At 43.4% G+C, this 21,247-nt stretch overlaps 2 protein-coding genes across 3 annotated transcripts in view; one reads left to right on the plus strand and one right to left on the minus strand.

Annotated features, from left to right (window-relative positions):
* Positions 1-21,105, minus strand: LOC149331343 (uncharacterized). Of its 2 annotated transcripts, none has more exons than XM_089556481.1 (3): positions 20,755-21,105; positions 3,089-3,174; positions 1-1,693 (listed from the first exon to the last, which is right to left on the minus strand). In XM_089556481.1, exons 2-3 carry the CDS (start codon positions 3,159-3,161, stop codon positions 1,137-1,139), a joined length of 630 nt encoding a protein of 209 aa, XP_089412607.1. In that variant the 5' UTR covers positions 3,162-3,174; positions 20,755-21,105; the 3' UTR covers positions 1-1,136. The 2 variants fall into 2 exon arrangements, with proteins under 2 accessions (XP_089412607.1, XP_089412608.1); XM_089556482.1 differs by lacking the exon at positions 20,755-21,105 and adding an exon at positions 5,352-5,420.
* Positions 10,988-21,247, plus strand: part of LOC149331344 (uncharacterized) — a 107,928-nt gene continuing 97,668 nt past the window's right edge. Inside the window, exons 1-2 of the mRNA XM_089556478.1 lie at positions 10,988-11,127; positions 13,094-13,177. Of these exons, the coding sequence (XP_089412604.1) occupies positions 13,108-13,177 (70 nt within the window). The 5' untranslated portion in view covers positions 10,988-11,127; positions 13,094-13,107. The remainder of the gene's footprint in view (positions 11,128-13,093; positions 13,178-21,247) is intronic.

Below are 21,247 nucleotides of genomic sequence, written 5' to 3' on the forward strand. Positions count from 1 at the left end.
GAACTGCTGGGAGCTTTATTTGCGCCAGGATGAAAGTTAACATAAAAATGCTGAAATTATCGTGCTCAAAACGAACCAGTATTCATTGAAACAAGCGAAATCATACATAAATGTGTTTTTTATTGTGGATAGTGTTAATAAACTGGCAATAAGGAGTGTAACCATTGCTAGGTAAAAAATAATTCAGCTGAAGTTTGACTGATAACATGCGGTCGGATAAATTCGAAAACGTGACGTCTGCATGTCACGTATGGTGCTATACGAACTGATTTACTTGGCCGGCTGTCGCGCCTTTTGCTTCCGAGTGTACTTGTCCTTAGTGAACCTAAACGTGTCAGTGTTCAGCAAAAGTAATGAGCCTCACCCTTCTTTAGCACTGTGTGATCAAATGACATTAGTCTATTTATTTAAAACAGCCATTGTTGCATCTAGCCCATTCTACATTATTTAGACGTGATAGCTAACTAGTACAAATAAACTTTTCTTCAAATCTGGCATTCTACTGAGCTCCAGTATTAGTGAGGATAATGAATCTTCTGAGAGTAGGCTGACTTCAATTCAATTTAATTTTGTTTTACCAGAAGTTTGGAAGGGTACCTGGGCTAAACCTCTACAAGGCAGTGCTGACATAGCTACTAACAACAATAGTTAAATAAAGAATGGAAAGACATAGAATAGCACACACAGTAATAACTTTGTATAGTTTTCAAAAACAAACAAGTTTAGTTTTCGATGTTAGCAGAAATAATACAAGAACACATTATACATACTTACTGCAATAAAACTAGATTTATACGATCATAACTGGACCTACATAACGTAAAGGTAAGAGAAATAATAGATCAGTGAAGCAAACATATATCAAAACAATACTATTTATAGGTTGGAAAAGGATTCCTTAACGTGTTTAAATGAAATTAGCTCGACATATTGATGTTGACGAAAGCGACCATGCAAAGTACCTGGTAATAAAAACCTAAAAGCTAAAGTACCTCAAGTACCAACCATACGCATGTGGCCGAAACACACAATATTAGCAACCAAGCAAGAAGCCATGCAGCGCGCTTGATTTTCTTGGATAAAAAAGTAGAACCTTGTCTTCCTTGTGACGCTCAACAGCTTTTTACCAGTAAACCTTACTCGAAGGCCTCCTGTAGCGCCTTACGGATGGCGCCACGCAGGTACACAAAGAAATAGTCACTCCATACACGGTGAGTCACGCCCGGCAGAAAAGTGCTCAGAGCTTCAGAGGCATCGAACACTAGTTTACCGGCGCCACGAATATTGATCTTCGGGTTTTCCGTGTACAGGGCCAGAACGGGTCCGACGAAAGCGAGCTTGACGTCCTGTCCGGCTCCTTGTGAGGTTACGCTAAGAAGAACTGTGAAGCGCGACTTGCTGGCGGTTACTGTCAAAGTGCCTTCTTTCCCGATGCATGACCTCCAAGGTAAGGAGAGCATGGCTTCACCGTTGTTGACCAGCTCGACGTTTAGGAGGCGGCTCTCGCCGACGCAGTATGGCAGGAGCGGCCCGAGCCGAATCAGTTTGTTGAGACCAGTCACGTTAAGAGGGCCCGTCTCGACACCGTCGAAAGCTTTTCGGAAGTCGTGCACGTAGGGCACATGGCTTTCAGGCAACTTTGAGAGAAATTTGGCCACAGCGCTGTCCAAGTCCCAGCCTGTAAAGTCGCACGCTGCGGAATAGAAGGAGGCAGGGCGTTAAATTTGTTTCTGTCATTCACAAAAAGGCTACACTTGTTAAATTATTAAGTATTTTTTTTTTTGCAAAGCAACACCTGAAAGCTGTACATAAAAACAAAACTAGAGCAGCTAAGGGTGAGGCTTAGCATGAAGAATTCAACGAAAATTTTTCCACGCAGCGACGTTGTCGCTTCTGTTTGACGTCTGTAGAATGCTCTCCATCCTTTAACACATGTTTAGCAGAAGGCAGTGGTTCCGTCAGTTGTCCGGCGAACCCCAGGAACTCAGCTAAGCGTTATGCTTCATTCTAACGTTTGGGAACGTCCCGAACAGCGTCTTCTCATCGCAGACCATGAAAAGCGAGACCTGGCGCCATCGCGTTCCGGTTTACCTACTGCTGGGTTATTGCCTTCCCAACGGTTTTACTCAGGGAAATGCCCAATCTCGACATCTGACAAAGAAAATTAAAATTGATTTTGTGGAAATGGAAAGAAGTGGCGCAGTAGCCGTCCCATTTGATCTGTGGGAACATTAACCTCACCTTGAGCCCAGAGCGATTTTGGTTGTCCCTACTGCAGCACAGTGAGTCATGCTCGCGCCCTGTCCAGGAGAACTTGCGTCACAGGAGAGTATTTGGGCGCTCCAAAAAGCTAATCACTTTCACCTCCGCAAGTGGCGCCAATCGCTATTGGTTGCACTCAGCGCTGTTATTGACGACAGACTCCACGTGTCCATGACAGATCGTCGTAGTCCTACTAAGCATAGGGTGTTTTCTCATTGCGTCTTATCAACCTGACTGTTGGGTCTTATGATATTTATGGAGGAGGCGGTTAATGATATTGGGTGAGTAGAGACATGAGAAGCGACCCCCCCCCCCCCCCCCCCAAAAAAGTTCTTCCATTCCAAGTTAGATAGAGGGCTCGCACAGCGGACGCCCAGCCACCTTCAGGTATAGTCGTTACAGTGCTACCGCAGCAAAAATCATATGCACCATTTTGAAAAGCATTAGAAGAGGTAATCAATACAGGCAAGGCTCAGAAAAGCGTCTGTTAGGCAAAAAAGTGACAAAAAATTTCTTCATCCCGAAACCGGAAAGAAAAAAGCTCTAGAAGAAAAGCACTCCACCTTACTTTCATTCCCGATGTGCGGTGACGCCGGGCGTACGGGGTATAGTAAAAAATTTCTAATTTGAGGGCAAAAGGTGGTCGCTTGAGGCACCATTGAAATTCGCAGGCAGACTGTTTGGAGGTTACGAATTTATTGATACTCAGATAGGAATTTGAGAAGCGATGAGTTTATTTTAGCTATTTTGTAGCCAAGGTTTCTGCAAACATAAAGACTGAACACACAGATAGTTTAAATAGGCTAATAATATAGTGGATTCTTACCTGGATTATAGGATGTAGCAATGACTGGCACAAAAATGCTAAGTGCAGTAACCACTGCAGTCACGAGCGCCATGGTAGCTTGAATACTGTGAGAACACAAGGAAAAAAAGGCTGAAAAAACCGTGGGTGGGGGAGAAGAGAAACTTTTTTGAGAGAAAGAGAGATCTTAATTGATCATACAGCCTGGAATGATCGTCCAAATGATTCTAAAGCAGTCCGAATTGCTGTACACTATGAGAGTTTCTTGACTGCTCCGTTAGAACACTATGGCTACGTTAATTACTCACATCGTCCCTTTAACCCCCAGGCGCTGTTCAACCGACTTGATGGTGCATGGTACATTACTGCAAAAGGGACCCGCTTTCTGTTTTAAGAAATGACACTTTTTGTATAATGTTCTCCTAGTAGTAACACTGGTTTCTGAAAAAGTTCGGGATCGTCCATATTCCCGCGACACTTGTAAGAACATAGCAACTTTCGAAAAACGCCTGTCACGAGCAAGCACGCGAGCTGGGAAAGTGACAGCATCTTGTAGGAACAGCATATGCCGTAGCTTTGCATAGCGCCGCAGAGTTCAGCCACGGCGCAAGGCTCGGCATTTATCGCGGCTACATAGCACATTCCCTTACGTAGCTTTAAAGCCGTTTTTCGTAGTTCTGAGAGGTGGAGTGCCCCTCTGACTCTCCCTGCGAAACATAAACCGCAGTCCTTCGTTGAAAAATCACCAATGTATTCGGTTTGAGTTTGAGCGCTGCCATCATTCTTTAGCTGAAGGCTCATCGCAGTCGACATACTCGCTAATAACTGCAGTAGGAAAAGTAATAAAAAATTAGGAGCACAGTCTCTGCCCACACACTACAAAACGAATCAATCGTCACCAGATGCAGGGAAAGACGTTGTACAGAATCGCCGTGTTTATTTCGCGCATTTTTCGGAGTTTCCAAATCTTCTTCCAAGAACAACAAAGATAAGGCCAGTAAATCCAGTACTAGATCATATATTTGCGTCACGTTTCCGTGTCTTTTGCAATGTTGTGAACACATAGGACACTGGCATCATTAATTTGAGTGCAAATGTTAAAGCGTAATTTTCGGTTCCCCTCAGACATCGTCAAATACTCCTAGCCCCCGCATTTTGTGAACATTAATTATGGCTTCAGAGATTCAATTATTTCGCTCTAAACAAAGGGTTGACGCTTCTTAGCCCATCAAAAGTTTTGTTTGAGCTAGTTCGTAGTATCGAGACATATTGTCATAAGCGAACTGGCGCGAAACTACTGACTACATCAAAGGAAAGTCTTGCTGGAACATATTTCTTTTTCACTCAGCTCTGTTCTACGTTGAGCTAAAAACCACAATCCGAATAGTTTGACTGGTTTCCTCGTTTGGTTAAAAACTGCCGTTTCCAGCAAAATAAACCCAGTCGGAAGTTGGCGCCAGTCGGTTCTAGCGCAATATGTCTTTCCATACCTAGTGTGTACAGGGAACCTACTGCAACTATGATTAGGCGTTTTGTCAATTCTCTTTACTGCAGACCGCCTCTTTCATGGCCTTCTCATGTGCCGTTCTCCATAGAAAGAGACTTGTCATGTGCACCGGCTCCTAGACGGTTTCCTAATCTTCACAGTCAGGAGCATGCCATTCTGCTAAGTTGGTGAACTACCGTGAATATGTACGTAGGTATCAAGAAAGATGTCCATTAAGTTTAAATGGAGCCCTGGTCACTGCTTCGGACACTAGGATAACGACGGCCGTAAGATGTGTGGGTTATTGTCACGGTCATTTTGTTTTTTTTGGGGGGGGGAGAATGGTGACCACGATAAACTCAACTGCCATCCTTCGTCATATAATTATTTTGCCTGTTGTTTCTATTGGGCCCCGATATTTTGGGTCGACTTCTCCTAACTACCATTTTGCTAGTAAAAGTCGGAGCACTCCATTTTGGAGTGCTCATACAAGCACGTACACGAAAAGGTTCTTAAATGTCATTTGCGGAATGGCGGAAATGAGTGAACAATGGGACTGGAGTCGCGTACATCGGCTATCTAACACAATGCTCTTTTTTAAATATAATAAACGTAAGCAGATAAACATTGCAGTTAACTATGGCAAAGGCAACTTTATTGTTGTATAAGAATATCCAAGCAGTAACTATTTAGGTTAATATTTTTCTTGCGACTTGGAGGCTATCCCAGAGAATGTAACTTGCGAGTTGGTGAACCATATCGTACTTAGGTAAAATGCAGAATAAACAAAGGGCCTACCGTTTACACCTTTTCTTTCAAAGGCGAAAGTCCATAGACCACGCAAAGTGTGTTCGAGCTTGTTCTGAAGACTGGAAGACGAAGGATTACTACACTGCACATCTACGACTATTTATACGCTGCCGTCGGGTGTTGCTTTCCGTCGATAAGCCAGCATCTAAGGCGCTAGAGCGAAGGCATCATTACGGAGCATCATTACGTCCTGTCTTCAGGAAATGCCAAATCAGTTGCCCGGATTTTTTACTGCTATATCCGCAGCAGTATCTATTGACCCTCAGAAGTTACATCCGTCCGGCACAGAAGCTGCTTCTCAAAACGTGAAGCAGTTATTAGTCTGCTTCCGTTTTTTCCTGATATCGCTATGTGTGCAGGCGGCACAAAGTGTAATTACGGTGAACCCGCCGAGGCGTAGTTGTAGACAGGAAATGCAGTGTCATGTGATTTCGGTTTGATTTGTATTGAATGCACTGCCGACGCACGCCGCATTGCTATATTTAGTGCTTCCCGAACGTACTAAATTGTTCGCTTCCGTCAAGTAATATGCATTGCCTACTCGAAAACAACTAGCATATCCATCCTCTGTGTCTGTCAGTAGAACCCAATCCAGAAGTGCGCATCTCCCAAAATTTTAGTAGGTAACAGCAAACACAAGGCGTTACTGCATACCAAGAACGATTTGTATCATGATAGCAGCAGGAGGGATTGTGGCGGAGCATGAACACATTCGTCAACTGTCAAGTCGCCTGCACTCGAAGATCAAAAACGATTGCTGGACAATCTTGGCAACTCACTGTTGCTTAACTATTATTTAACGAAAAAAAAGTTCAATATTTAGGCTCCTGTAGAACTTACATACGAGGCAGATTGGCAATCAACGTGGCTATTTTGAGCGCCCTACTACAGTCAGGAAAGGTACTCCCGGATCTGCGCCATCAAGCCGTGAACCTTAATTCTGTGAAACGAAAAATCTTGTCCAGTACTCCTACTCCTGTGATAACTATTGCATATTGTTTAATTAAAAATGCGTAAATGCTTTCTACATCTTGCAACGCCCAGAAATATTGTACATCAAGCAAGACTACACTTTCTTCCGCGTATGGCGCTACATCAATCAAGCTACGCCTCCAGCTGTCTAATCTTCTCTTCCAGGGGCATTTATGTGTAGTGTAACCGAACCTTCAGAATGTTCACCAGCGCCACCCTAGTCCATTGCGGCGAACCTACCAAACTATTTCCGCTACTGCTACTACTACTACTACTACTACTACTACTACTACTACTACTACTACTACTACTACTACTACTACTACAACTACTACTACTACTACCGATACTACTGCCACTGCAGGAGTGACTACTACTGCTACTGCTACTACTAATACTACTACTACTACCACTGCTACTGCTACTACTACTACTGCTGCTACTACTACTACTACTACTACTACTACTACTACTACTACTACTACTACTACTACTACTACTACTACTACCACTCCTACTACTATTTCTTCTACTAACACGACTGATGCTACTACTAACACTACTGCAACTATGTTTTTGGTTCCTCGCGGTTTGTAGCTTTTGTTGCATCCATATTTTTTTCGTGCACTCCGAAATATTTAGTGCATATTTTGAGACCGTTTTTTTCTCTACGCGTCTTCGCGTTTCTTTCTTCATTCCGGCGTACTAATATGCATTGCTAGCACCTTGCACACTATGTATTTTTCGTTGTTTCTTCCCGCACATACAAGCGTGAGCTATTATTTCTCTATTACGTTGACTGCTTCCACACGCTTTCTTTGGTGCCTAATAAAACACAATAAGTAAAGTTCAATAATTTTTTAAATAAAAATCTCCGCATTTTTCGCACTAAACTCTCTTTCTGTACGTGCTACGCATGCCTTCGCTGAAAATCCGTTTCCTTACCATTCGCTGCCATCAACACTGTAGTCTTCGTGTTAAATGCGTTGCTTATGCTAATTTCTCCTCATCCGTATTCGCTTCCAGACATTTGTCTGCTGTTTAACCTTTGTATTCGGCAGTAACACTTCGCTGGGCGCAGGTAACAAATCACGGTGACCCGCCACGGTGGCTCAGGGGTTATGGTGCTCGGCTGCTGGCCCGAAAGACGCGGGATCGATCCTGGCCGCGGCGGCTTAATGTCTATGGAGGCGAAATTCTAGAGGCCCGTGTACTGTGCGATGTCAGTGCCCGTTAAAGAACCCCAGGTGGTCGAAATTTCCGGAGCCCTTCACTACGGCGTCTCTCATAGCTTGAGTCGCTTTGGGACGTTAAACCCCCATAAATCAAATCAAAGCACGGTGAATGCCTCACTCGCCGCGCTGTGTTCGCTACGTTAGTTCTCTACGTAGCGTGCAAAATGGTGAATTCAATGTTGCCGCCATGTTTATCAGCGCTGATTGCTATCGACGTAACAAACTTTTCCGACTTTTACGTAGAACTAATTCAGTGTTCGAGTACAGTAATAGCAGCAAATACCCCGAAGATAAACTGAAAACTGGATTATTTCTTCCAGTCCGCACCAGTTTCAGGGTTTTTTACTCCCGCTACAAATTTACAACGTTTTCACCCTACTATTTATGACAGTAACTAAGAGTAGCGGGTGCTCTTTACAGTCTGTCAACAGCAGAAACGAGAATGCATCCTAATAACATGTCTCAAAAGTTAGCCACCAGCAGCCACCCACACAAATTGCTCCCATTCTGGATTTAAAAAGACCTTGCGCGCACCGCGAGTGATATCTCTTTTTTGCTCAGATAACCATAACTATCGGATCCGCTCTTTTCACAGAACAGTGTGAGAAGTTTAAGAAGACATGTGGAAAAAACGGTGAATATTTAGTACCATGCCTGCCCAATGTTTACTTCACCGCTACAAGGTGAAAATGCAACGCACACACTTCCACTCTACTTGTAAGGCTTCCTACGCAAAACGCTCCTCGAATTACAAAGGCTTGAAAACAAGATACTTTTGCAAGCCGGCACACATACGACGGGACTCGGTGAGACGTCAGCCAAAACTTCTGCTCATACGACCTTTCGCTATCGCTGCGGTAATTTGGTAATATAGAAAGTGTCGTGCTTGATAACCCGACGCAGCAAAGTGGTTAAGAGGGACGGCATAGCGGAGAGTACAAGAATAATTTCCATCACCTGTGGCTCTTTAAAGTACATTGATATCGCTTAGCTGACCGGCATTTCCCGCATTCTCTCTACACCGAAATCGGGCTGAGGTTTGATCCAGGGGCTTTGATTACACAAAAAGCGTTAACGTTAGATAAACAAACACATTTTGACAAAGCCCATAGTAGCTATGAACACGTTAAAGACGGTCAGTGATCAGTGCCAGCTACAGCGCCGAAAAGTGAACGCTTCTGAAACGAAGTGCGCATCGCTTCCTATGATCTCCCCTCCATCGCTGTCTCTACATTACGCCGTACTGTGAAGTATTTGAATGACTTATTCCGAAAGTGTTTCAGTCAAAATGGCACTTACCCCTATATTCGTAACGTTTTACTGAGCTTCAAAGCGTAGTTTTTTTATCAGTGTTGCTATCCCTAGCGCCATCTATCGAATAGCGTGCACACTGCTCACTGAATAATCATTGAAAATAGCTGTGTGGCTCCGGTGCATCTTGATGGCCATCGAAAATTTCGATGACCATTGACTCAAGGGGCATTGAGATAACCGGTATTGCAGGGGTATAAAAGTCGGAGCCAAATAACACATAATCCTATTGTCGTGGGGATTGCCAGGTTCAGTTATATCCTAATTTCTTTATATAACGTTCTATTCCTTACTATAGATAAATGCTCATCCTATATTAGGCATCGCATCGGGGTATCTGGCTCTTTCTTTCCCAACAAGCTTCATGCTCCATGACTGATCCTTCAAGAAATTTTCCAATGGCTAACAAAAAAAATTCAGTGGGACCACTTAAGTCACCTCATGTGCAACAAGGCGAACGCCTCTGTACCATCCCGCTGAGCTCTCTGGAAAGCTTTTGATTCTTCCCTGTGTGCTTGTGTCTGGTGTTATGCTCGTTATAACCGATTCCAAGTTACTACATACGCGTACTATACATTGACTGCCAACGCATGCAGTGCATGAAGACAAACCGTTTGACGCCACTTCAAATGTGCTACGTCAATTATTTTGGAAGTAATGGATGTTTGATGTTTCATGAAGTCACGGTTTGGGGAACCAAAGATCGTCGGTGCGGCTCCCTGTTGCAAGCTACGCTTTGATTCGGCGAGTAGTCTTATGCCCAGTAACGCGCTGAATCGTTTGATACCACTTCCAACATTCTAACACAACTAAGCGGTCCACAACCTGTCGACCAATGGTACCACCCACTGGTCCCACTTGAACTCCTGACACACTGGAGTATATATTGGGGAACAAAGTGATACATAGGCACAAATTCCACGCCGACGGACTCGCTGGTCATGAGCCCATTTGTATGAATAATGAGTCCAGAGGTTTTCGCCTTGATAGATGACAGCGATTGCTGTAGCCCAACCGACCCCTGAAAATCACACACACCCCCTCTGATGTAGGTCACAATTCGACGCATTAGCCTTTCAATAGCTACCGTTTCTTTCACTGATTGATACAATTGCAGACTAGCATAGAAAAGCAGCCATGACGTACTGAGGAGACAGCAGGCAGCTACGAATACCATAACTCTTTAAAGAGGACAGTACCGCAGGTGCCGCTATGAAACGAGGAGAGTTAAACTGCCACGTTACGTAACGCAACTTGCCGATCATTCATATTCAAAAAAAGTCTCTCTATGCGGCGTCGTAGTGCAGCTCTAGAATAGCTAATCAAAGCCTGGTATCTAATAAAGGAGAAGAGATATTTTTCAGAGAGGGGATAATAGAAATCGAATTTCTAGATGCTACCACTTGCTGTGCGTGGTGCAATATTATACATATCGCATCACACTTTTTAACGAATAAATAAAAGATGTAGGGGGCCTAACGTCCTCACTTCGGTATCCTGGCAACTCTCTCAACATGTTAAAAAGTAGAAGCTCAAAAAAGCCAATAAAGAAGGAAAGAAGTTTTTGAAGATGAGAGATGGTTTTCTAACGGCCCGTGTACTGTGCGATGTCAGTGCACGTTAAGAACACCAGATGATCGAAATGTCCGGAGCCCTTCACTACGGCGTCTCTCATAGCCTGAGTCGCTTTGCGACGTTAAACCCCCATGAACCAAAGTATAAACCGAACATTTTTGCTCATTTACCCTCTAGAAAATTAAAATCATCCCGGGGTGTTTTCGCTAGGTCTATCTCAACAATCGGCTGCAGGTCAGCCACGGCTCGCATTAAGAGCATTCCCGCCCAAACAACACTATTTCTTCCCGAGAAGACACATGCATGCAACACAGACTTCAGGACACGCTTAAACGTAAACGGCCTGTCACGGCCAATTTTGTCGTTTAAAGGCCGGCAGGCATGCCAATCGGATGCACTTGGCGCCGCTCAGAGGATCCTATTGCAGGGTGGCCGCAGGATTGTTTATCGCGGTTGCACACAGCGGCGTCACACGACCGCGCGTCTCTTGGATGCGTGTCAAAAAATAATCAAAACAAGGCCAACAGCGACTCTATATTAGGTCTCGTGCGAGACGACCCGCCTCAGTGTAAACCACAACCCAGTTGGTGTCCAGTGCTTTTTTGAGCAGGGCCATTTACGTCTACTCAGAAGCCCCGAAATTATTTCGCCCTAGAAGACGTTATTGAAAAGTGAGTATGATTGTTCATCTATTGACCAAAAGTTTTAGGGGAACCCCCCAAGGTGGAGTAGATTTGTAATAAGGGAGTAATTACTCATTGACGACCACCCGAGGGCAGCCTTACGGCTACAAAGGATCGCTATACAGCTTTCTCAGAAACTTCGTAGTTAAAGAAAAATTCGTCCTGGTCCGGGGTTCAAACCCGGGACCACCGCTTCACCGGAGCAGTCGCTCTACCGATTGAGCTAACCGGGACGGCAAGCTTATGGTAGGGCGAGAGTGATTTGATCAATAACTCGAAGTGGGAACAGTGTTGACCAATGAGCAATTGGACGTCAATGAGTAATTACTCCCTTATTATTGTTCATCTATCGTAGCCAAAAAAGCAGCGTGCTTTCGGAGCAACACATGTACACCAAGGGTGAATGGGCAAATATGGCTTGTGCTAACCACGTATTTGAAAGTAGCGGGCTAAACAGCAGTTGGATCAACTTCTGCCACTAACGAAAATATTGTGAAAGCCAATTGAGTTTGCGCGGTGTACTCTAAGGGAAAGAACTGCACAGAAGGGTTCTCGTCCGAGAGCATCAAAGGACATCAGCGCCTGTGTACGTCTTTCCTTGTTTCTTGTGTCCCGTCCTTTGCGCTGCTCCACCACGATCAAAGGGAACCTTACACTTAATTTCCACAAAGCCGCCATGGTTAAGATATCAAACTTTTACGCTGCTAAAGTTCATGTTCATGCAGTCGTTATTCCGTATACTGAGTAGAAGAAATTGGGATCCTCGTTTAGGATTCCGCGGCTGTTTGCCAGTGTTAAAATTTTATGACGTTTATGTCATGACCTTTATTCTTCATTAAATTTTATGACACTGACGTTAATCGTAGAATGTGGCCTGCAGGGTCCTCAAGCCCCTAAAGATCGGTTTTAAAAATTCTTGGTAGGCTTCTGTGTCGCAAAAAACGATATAAACTCTCCCAAGACTTGACATCCCGGACGACCGCAAAGCTCCATGGTACATAAAAAGATTTTTAAAATTTACTCCACCGCGAAACGCGTTATAGACAATCAGTCGCCGCAGAAATTCTTTCGAAGGAATTGAGGATGTGGTTATAGCGAATGAAAGACGCAATTCCGCCTTGCTTTTTCTAAAAATAACCTGTGCACTGATAGACTCTCTCCCACGTCGGCAGCAGGCAACTGTCATTATTATACCTTCTTTCCTAAAGTTGGGCATGTGGGGATAAACGTCGGTTTAATCTGCATTGCTTGAAACATCCACGGCATCCTAGTTCGCAACGCCACCGTTAACTGTCCGGCCTGCAAAGAATTCTAATTGATTTTAATAACCATGAAGATTTGTTATAGGAGTCGCTCATTGATCTCTAAAACATTACCTAATCCATAAAGGCTATAAAGCGAGGCGGTATTTCCCTCAGCGACAGTATTGAGACTTTCACGTCTGATCTCTGCAATCACGAACCTGTGCACGTTTCTTTATAAATTTTGAGGTACATGAAGAGAAAAATTGATTTTTGAGGAAAAGAAATGAGTCAGTATCTGTCTCACATACCTCGGTGGACACCCGAGCCGTGCCGTAAGGGAAGGGCTAGAGGTGGGAGTGAAAGAAGAAAGAGAGAAAGAGATGCCATGGTGGAGGGCTTCGGAATAATTTCTACCACCTAGGGTTCATTAACGTGCACTGACATCGTACAGCGCAGGGGCGCCTTTTGCGTTTCACCTCCATCGAAACGCGGCCGCCGTGGCCCAGTAGATGTGCGCCTTAACCATGAAGCCACCGAAAGTCGTCAGCCACATTTCACTCTGGCTACCCAAGGCAGTAAAAGTCGTCATCAGCTGCATACCAAATGTATATTCACCTTGCAAAAACTGGAAAAATTACTCTAATGAATTGCTTAGGGCGAGAAATTCTTTCTTTTTACTCGCTTATTTCAAGAGTGATTTTTCATTTTAGGTTCAAGACAAATAATGTGGTCACTATGTGCGCTGGTTGCTGTATCCTTCGTGGGAATGGCTTCTGCTTTCGTCTCTACAACAGGTAAGTGCTGGATCTCAGTGGCAGCAGCAATGTGATAAAAATGTGTAGCAGGAACCCGGTTTGCAGAATTCAAGTTCCTATATCCGGAGCACGATAGGGAGAAAAGAGTCAAAGAAAGTTTTTCGTATTATTGCATATCATTAATACAAAAAGCAGCGAATGCCAGAAGTAGAATTTTCTAGTCTCGAACTTTCAGTAAGCAAATATATTCGATCGATTATACACTGATCTTGCAATACTAGTACCCACATGAGACTGTACAAATGTTAGTGGTTCTACCAGGAATCTTATCGCCACCTGAAATGAAGGCGTAGCCAGAGTAAGTGTCTCCATAGGAAATAAACACTCAAGCTTCGACAGAAGGTAAGTGCTCGCCTTTGGCGCTGTAATTAAGGAAATTAATATGTAGTTACACATTCAAATGCGTGCACATTCACTACCCTTTTGTTCATTTCGTGCTCCCTTGCCTTTGCTAAATCAGCTCAATACGTCGATCGCTATATTTATTTATTTATTTATTTCGCATACCCTCAATCGCCGAAGCATTGTAGAGGGGAGTGGGTTACAAAAAGCAACAACACAACATGAAAGCGGCAGGTATATTGTACAAAATACAAAATAAATCATAGAGCGTGAAAGGCTAATAAAGCGAGAAAACGAACATAATTGTACTAGAAAAGTAAATCGAAAAGCAACCCAAGACATGAATAACAAATAACAAAAAAAACGACAGAAAGGAAAAAAAAGGCATTAATAAACTCTTAGGTGACATCACAAAAATGATTCAACAATGCTTGCCTGAAAAGAGTGTAGTCTGATATGGATGCGATCTCAGCGGGAAGGTGGTTCCAGTCTTTAGATGTGTTTGGCAAGAATGAATAATAAAAGGTGTTAGTGGGGCAATTAGGAAGAGCAGCCTTGTTGCGATGGTCGACACGTGAGGAGCGGTAGCTAGGCGACATAATGAATTCACTATGTAGAGACTCATGGTAGAAAATTTTATGAAACAAGCAAATGCGAAAAATTTTACGGCGCAAAGACAGACACGGCAAACAGACATTAGACCTCATTAACGTTATGCTGGCTGTTCGGTTATAGTTAGAAAGTACAAATCGAATAGCATTATTCTGCACCATTTCAACAGCATGAGATAAAGTGTAAACTGTGTTGTTTTTTCTGGGGTCGACTCTACCAAATGTACACAGCGGTTGCAATGTATTTCACGCTATAGTTGGCGGCCACGCTTGGGTAAGAATAGGATCATTTAATAACACAACTTGGTGTTCGGGAAATTATAAGCGATATAATGTCGCTCCACGCTGCATCATTTTTTTTCTCTCAAAAACTGAGTAAAAACAAACGCCGGTGGAAATATCTTCGAATACAGGATTTCCGCTCTTCATTAGAGCAATGACTACAGCGGCTTTAAAGTAATACCTGTTGTCAACAATACGGAAGCTGCGGATTTGCAATCAGGGGGTATGAATTTTCACTCATAAAAGGAGTCACATTAAATGAGAAGGCCGAGTAGCAAAGGACACGAGAAAGAGAAATGCCAGCAAAAACATAAAAAAGAATTGCCCAATGGTTCGCTGCCGCAAAGGTGAAGATACGGCAATGAGAGGTGTGCCAGATCCCCAAAAGAGGTATGATAAAAAAGCATGCGAAAACTATCGCAGTGCGTTGAATATATCTATTTCCGAGTGCACTGAAAACATGGCTCTAATCACTTGAGAAAGCCGCTGAACTGATCTGCTACTTCTCGATCGTTCTCACAGCTATCGATTGAGGCAGACATGATGGGATGCTAGATGCTTTTCACTGGCGCCTGCCTGTTGTGCTCGCTACAACCACTTATCTCCCAGGAATTGCGATATAGGAAATGCATTGCCTTTTAATGATGCGTTGGCTAACAAATTGAGCATTCCTACTCCTCATAGCGTCACCGAAACATAGCGCATGGTTTTGATAGCGATTGCAATTTAACCATCATTTTTATGCATCAACATCTGGCCAATTCTCCATGGCTGCTCAGTGTGCAACACAATAGAAAATTTGGTGAGGCCAACTGCCTCTTTACCCGTATTTTTTGTGCAGACAGCTCCTGCGACTTCACGCACATTGATCTGGACGGCGCTGTGAACAGACTACTGGCAAAGTTCCCCGAGTATCATTTCTTCGGCCCCCAGTCTTTTGTACCGCTCTTCGCAGGCCTTGAAATCGGTGGCCGCCACATCCATGGCCTTAAACGAATGCGCCGGTATGGGCCACTCCTGCCCTACTGCGTGAACGGGACCCGAATGCTCCAGTTGGACCTCATTACTAGCAGTGACACTGAGCTCTCTAGCCCATGGAGGCATTGTTCAGGAAGTGAAGGCAGCATTAAACTTCGCCAACTGTTCACGCGCCTAACCACGCAGTTCAGAGTAAACATAGATGAGTCGAGACGCAATGTCGTTCTTTCCCATGAAGGGCCCACACTACCTGTGACCACAGAAGGACTCGTTCTTGTGCTAGAAGGGGCTGGAGACATTGCGAAACAAGCTATAGGGGGCCTAAGCCTCGCCTTCGGGGGACCCCTCCAACTACAGTGGGCGAGTAATTTCTACCCAAACTTCGCAGAGGTTGTTAAAAATGCTCTGGATAACAACACGCTGTGAACTGTTCGCACCAGCCTCACAAAAGGCCAGGCGTGAAGACGCATGAAGACCAAGGGAGACTGCCGGGGAAAAGATTTGTTGCAACGAATCTGCAACGAGATGCTGAAACACTAAGAGAAATAAAGATTCTTGGAAGAATTCGACATTCTGTCTCTAGCAATTGGTGGCAAAGGTGGCGCTACAACTATGGAAGGAAGTGTTGAATAATTACTTTCTTCATTTTCTTCATTCGGGATACAAAAAACTTTTTCAGAATTTAAACCAAAATATTGCGCACAAAAGAAGATTGATTGTTTAGTCATAATCAGCGTCACTGATTTCGAGCCCTAATTCAGGAATCCTTTTCACTTCATAGAAGTGCGACAATATTTCGCTCATTTGGACGTTGATCATTTACTTTTCTGAATCATTTAGCGAATACTTCTGTCAGAACTAGCTGTTTGATTCCTATCACACTCAAAATATGTCTTCATTCTGCTAACTTCAATCAGCAGAAATCGAATTCTCTTTACACACACGACTTCAGATAAGCATGCTTCATTTTCTTCGCCGAACACTTGCGAAACATATACCCTCACCATCCCCACATGTCCTCCGTGTTCTGGGTCCATGTGCGAAACTCATTCTTACAAATCACATCCTCTAGAGCAAAAGATTCGGCCGGTGGCTTTATCCTAAAATATCGCAAGAGGAAAGTTTGCCTTCCCTTAGTTCCGAAAGACACGGTTACAAAAGTTGGCCTGTGACACGTTATAGATATGGCGCAATCTTCATTGTGCTTTCTATAGCGATGTGTTCTTATTGCTCCTCTGGATTAGTTCTGTTCTGGGGAATGAGGTTCGGCTAAGCTTTCGGCGTCGTTTTGCTGCCTGGACAAGAAAAGTATGAGGATATTCCTAAATTATTTTGCACCTCGTAGCCATGCGGGCCCTCCGTGGAAATGAAAGCAATAAGCACACAATCCGCCTTTTTCACGCAGCCGCTCCGTGTATCGTAAATACCCGCCTCTCCTACTAGGCCCTCTCGTAGGTTCCACTGGTTGAAAACAAATAGTGAGATTGAAGTGCGCCTGCGCAGTTGGCTGCAAGCGAAATCGCCACGTAGCGACAACTGACAGTTAACGCCTCAGAGATCCAGATGGCGCCCGCGTCGATCATGTGAATTCGTTTTCAGCCACCCAGATCAATTGTGGCGCACTTCTGAGTAGTCGCCGCATCTCGTGGGTAAAGGACTGCGAAGCTTCAAAAAGGAGGAATCACTTGAAAGCATGCACCCTATTATTTTTTATTTCATTACTCACACGGACTTAGTGTGCGAGATGTAGAGGGCTAGCAATAGAAAAGGAAAAAAATTAGTGAGGTGAGCTTTCGTATAAAACTGCTATAATACGCGAATCACAAGCAAAGTGGGCCGGCGTCTCATTCTGTGCGTCCTCTAATTCCATGACCTCAGTTTTTTTCTTAACATTTCAAGGCAAGGGATGAGTTTAACACATCCTGTGTTACATCGCCTTTTAAAAAAGAAAAAAAATGATCAGCGCAAATAACCTTAAGAGATTAGACGACTTTAATAAAAAAGTAGCCAACTATAACTTCCCGAGTATATTTCCTAAGGTTTCAGCAAAACACTAGTCTCAATAACGGCCAGGACGAAATCTGCACCTGAATTTTGAATAATCTGCCCAGAATCTATGTCCTTTTGTGCCTCAGTAGTTCATTTTGGCTGTTAGTAGGAGCAGTTCTGTTATTCATAAAATAAAGTACCTTTTAATTCTACATTTCAACTTCCTTTCCTAGAACTAAGGTAATTCTGTTGTCCTACAGATTTGTATTGGAACAAAAATGGCGCTGAACTTAACTGGACCCAATTTTATTTGCTCCTTATTCAATTATTAATTCGTCTGTGAATTAGCTTAACTTCTGGAACATTTTCAAAGCCTTCGGAAACGATCGAAAGCACGCAGTCCTGGGAATCAATCTATTTTTTAACCGCAATAACAAATTTCTCCTAACCGTTATGCTGCTGAAACCCAGCGGCACTAAGAGCCTTGCAGGGTACAGCAATAACCCACCATGCAACCTTCGTGCTGCTACATTAGACTCCAATACGGGAAGTAGGTGCGTAAAATATTTCTTAAAGATACCATTTTTGCAACTTGCACCACATACAGGTATTCTTCGGTTTCTTCGGTTTATTCGGGTTTAACGTCCCAAAGCGACTGAGGCTATGAGAGACAACGTAGTGGAGGGCTCCGGAAATTTCGACCACCTGGGGTACTTTAACATGCATTGACATCTCACAGTATACGGGCCTCTAGAATTTCGCCTCCATCGAAATTCAGCCGCCGCGGGCCGGGATCGAAACTGCCTCTTTAGGGCTAGCAGCCGAGCGCCGTAACCACTGAGCCACCGCGGCGGGGCCCAGGTGTTCTTCGTCAACATGAAAGAAAAAGGTGCCAGTAGTTGGTTGTAGACAACAACACACGCCTGTCAAGCAGGTTTACTACCTTTGTGTATGTTGGCATCACAAATTTTGTTATTGCTACTTTAGCTCTTGATTCTAGGCAGCTGCCCTCATGGGGACAACTCACCCCATAACCCATAATTACAACAGCGAGTCCTAGTACTAAAGAAATTGTGGTTTGAAAATGTCGATCAAACCACAATACATAAATATTTTATTTAATATATATATATATATATATATATATATATATATATAAGAAGGGGGTGAAGATCGGATGGATCCGGTAGAACATAAACGTAATTCGGTTGACACACGGTAGAAAAACAACAACTTTATTCTAACGTTTCGACCAGGGTCTGGCCTTCGTCAGAGTGATCAACGAAGGCCACTCTGACGAAGGCCAGACCCTGGTCGAAACGTTAGAATAAAGTTGTTGTTTTTCTACCGTGTGTCAACCGAATTACGTTTATATATATATATATATATATATATATATATATATATATATATATATATATATATATATATATTCTTTTTTTGTATAAATTTTCTTATTTTCCCCGAACGATAACTGAGTAGAACCAGCTTCCTTTGACTGCACTGTTAAACACTGAGAGCATTGCCAGTTTTTATAAAGACTTTTGTATGTTGCACTTCCAGTTCTGCCCAGAAATTGAGTTCAATTTGCTTATGTTTTGTTCGAATCATGCATTTGTTGTCTTTGGTTTGTTTATCTTTTAGTTTGTGTGCTAAATGTTACTTTGCCTTGTATCTCATTTTACTGCCCCTCCTGCCTGGGCCTACAAAGGCTGGCAGTATTTAATAAACAAATAATACATGAAAACGTGGTTTTGACGAAAAACTGCGTCATGAAATGCAATTTCATAGCAAAGACTTCTTAATGTAAGCTGCAACACCACCGCCTATTTTATATTTTCTGCATTCTGCTTCAGATTCATAACATTCAAAGTGAACTATATTCTTGAAATGGTTTCTGAAAAGCCCAAAACTCAAACTTAGGCTTCAAAGAAGATAAAAAACTGCAAACATCTTCATCCTTGTTATGCAAACTGTGCTCATTTAGATGATAAGAGTAAAAATACTTGGCCAGTTTTTTCATTGAAGAACGAATGCTACTAAAATATTCTATGTCGTCATAAACAACGCCAGTGTCCAGGCCTACCATTCTGGTGAAACAAAATCGACCGCAGCAGAAAACGCTTATCACTTATGACTACAGTTTTTGCAGATCATATTCGTTGTAGAGCCTAAGATTGGTTTATTGGGGTTTAAAGTCCCAAAGAGACTAAGGTTATAAGGGACGCCTTAGTGAAGGGCTCCAGAAATTTGGACCACCTGTGGTTCTTTAACGTGCACTGACATCGCACAGTACACGGGCCTCTAGAATTTTGCCTCCATCTAAATTCGACCGCCGCTGCCGGGATCGAAAACGTAGAGCCTAAGAACCTTATCATCTTCTGCCTTTTGAGCAAAGACGCGCCCGTCATTCTGTCACACGAAAGCATACTTAAGTTCGGTTCCTTTTGAGCGGGATAGCCAGAGTAACCGTTTGTTTTCCGGAGTAAAGTTTTGAAGACATCAGAGCAGACTCCAATGTAATGAGAGTGGTACGACATTTCTCTTTTAGTGATACCAAACGAAGTCTGGATAGTAATGACTGCTTCCTTTCCAGTCTTCGCTGGCAAGCGAGCTTCAAGATCCCAGTCTTAAATTTAGGGTTGGTAGTTGTAGCGAAGCCGCTATAGGCTATTCATTTTCTCGAGAAGGTTTTCATTTTGTTCTTTAAAGACTCCGTGCACTTCCATGTTCAGTCTGCGGTTGTACTGGTCTAATTAATTATTTTGAATCCTTGTTTTCCTGGTTGCAGCGCATTTTCTAGTCTCAGTGTTTTCCACTCTTATCTTTAAGGCAGCCGTGTCATTCTTTTGTTTCTCAAGATGTTCTCGCACACTGTCATACTTGTAGGAAACTAACTTTATTGTGCTTTCAATTCCATCGTCCTTCGCTACAAGTTCCCTGAGTGCGACGACCTTTGCAACAAGAGGAAGAAGCAGAAAAAATTTGTCATTCCATTCCTTTATCTCGCGTTAAAGGTTTGCATTCTCTTCTGCTGAAGGAGCAGCACTACTTTTTCTTAGTGCTGAATGACAAGTTGCATAATAAAACTTAAAAGAGTCACCTTTGCCTCGAAAGCTCGGCACAGACACACCAGAGCATTTTCTAATGTGATAAGAATAGTTGCAAGTGGAGCATATTAGGAACATTTCTTTATCAGTCCCATCCTTATCGCAAGACAAATATAACGACATGTTCTCAAAGGAGGGATCGCTGAGAAAACAACGGAAAAAAACAGCAAATCGTCAAACAGCAATAGCAACAGCAGTGGTGCTCAAAAGGACGTTTAAAAAGATATGCCAAAAAAACACCAACCTGCAAGAATATTGCGTGGCAGTTAGAACGCTGGGCGCGTGCTTCTGTGTGCAAATGAAGGCGCAGCCTATGGACACCGCCTTTTAAACACGAACAATGCATGTCGTTGCTCCGGAAGGCTACAAAACAGGAAGCCAAACGAGCAGTCCCTATCAGGGCAACGGAGGAGGGGCAGTCATGTTCATCCATAGTCGCATAGACGCAAGCAAAACATGCGATTCTCGATGCTCCGGAAGTCGCCAAAAACAGGAAACCAAGCCAGAGTCCTTATCAGGGAAGCGGAGGGGCAGTAGAGTTCATCCAGTGCTCCAGAGACGTAAGCGAAACAGGCGATTCTGTAAACAAGAGCTGAAACGGTTACGCCCAGCCGGTCACAGTCATTCGCTGCCGCTACTACTAGGTGCAATAATGTGCAAGCTAAAGTTGGCATAGGTGTGGTAGTTAAAATTTTTCATTTTCACATGGTGGTGAGGCTGTATCGTAAGTGCATGTG

The sequence above is a fragment of the Amblyomma mixtum genome, chromosome 8 (assembly GCF_055824585.1).
Source record: "Amblyomma mixtum isolate Tamu chromosome 8, ASM5582458v1, whole genome shotgun sequence".
Lineage (NCBI taxonomy): Eukaryota > Metazoa > Arthropoda > Arachnida > Ixodida > Ixodidae > Amblyomma > Amblyomma mixtum.

Bases quoted from the DNA above. Each gene is read 5' to 3' on its own strand.
- LOC149331343 (XM_089556481.1), bottom strand. From the start codon at position 3,161: ATGGCGCTCGTGACTGCAGTGGTTACTGCACTTAGCATTTTTGTGCCA. The intron at 1,694-3,088 runs GTAAGAATCCAC...TCTATTCCGCAG, and splicing joins TGCTACATCCTATAATCCAG to CGTGCGACTTTACAGGCTGG.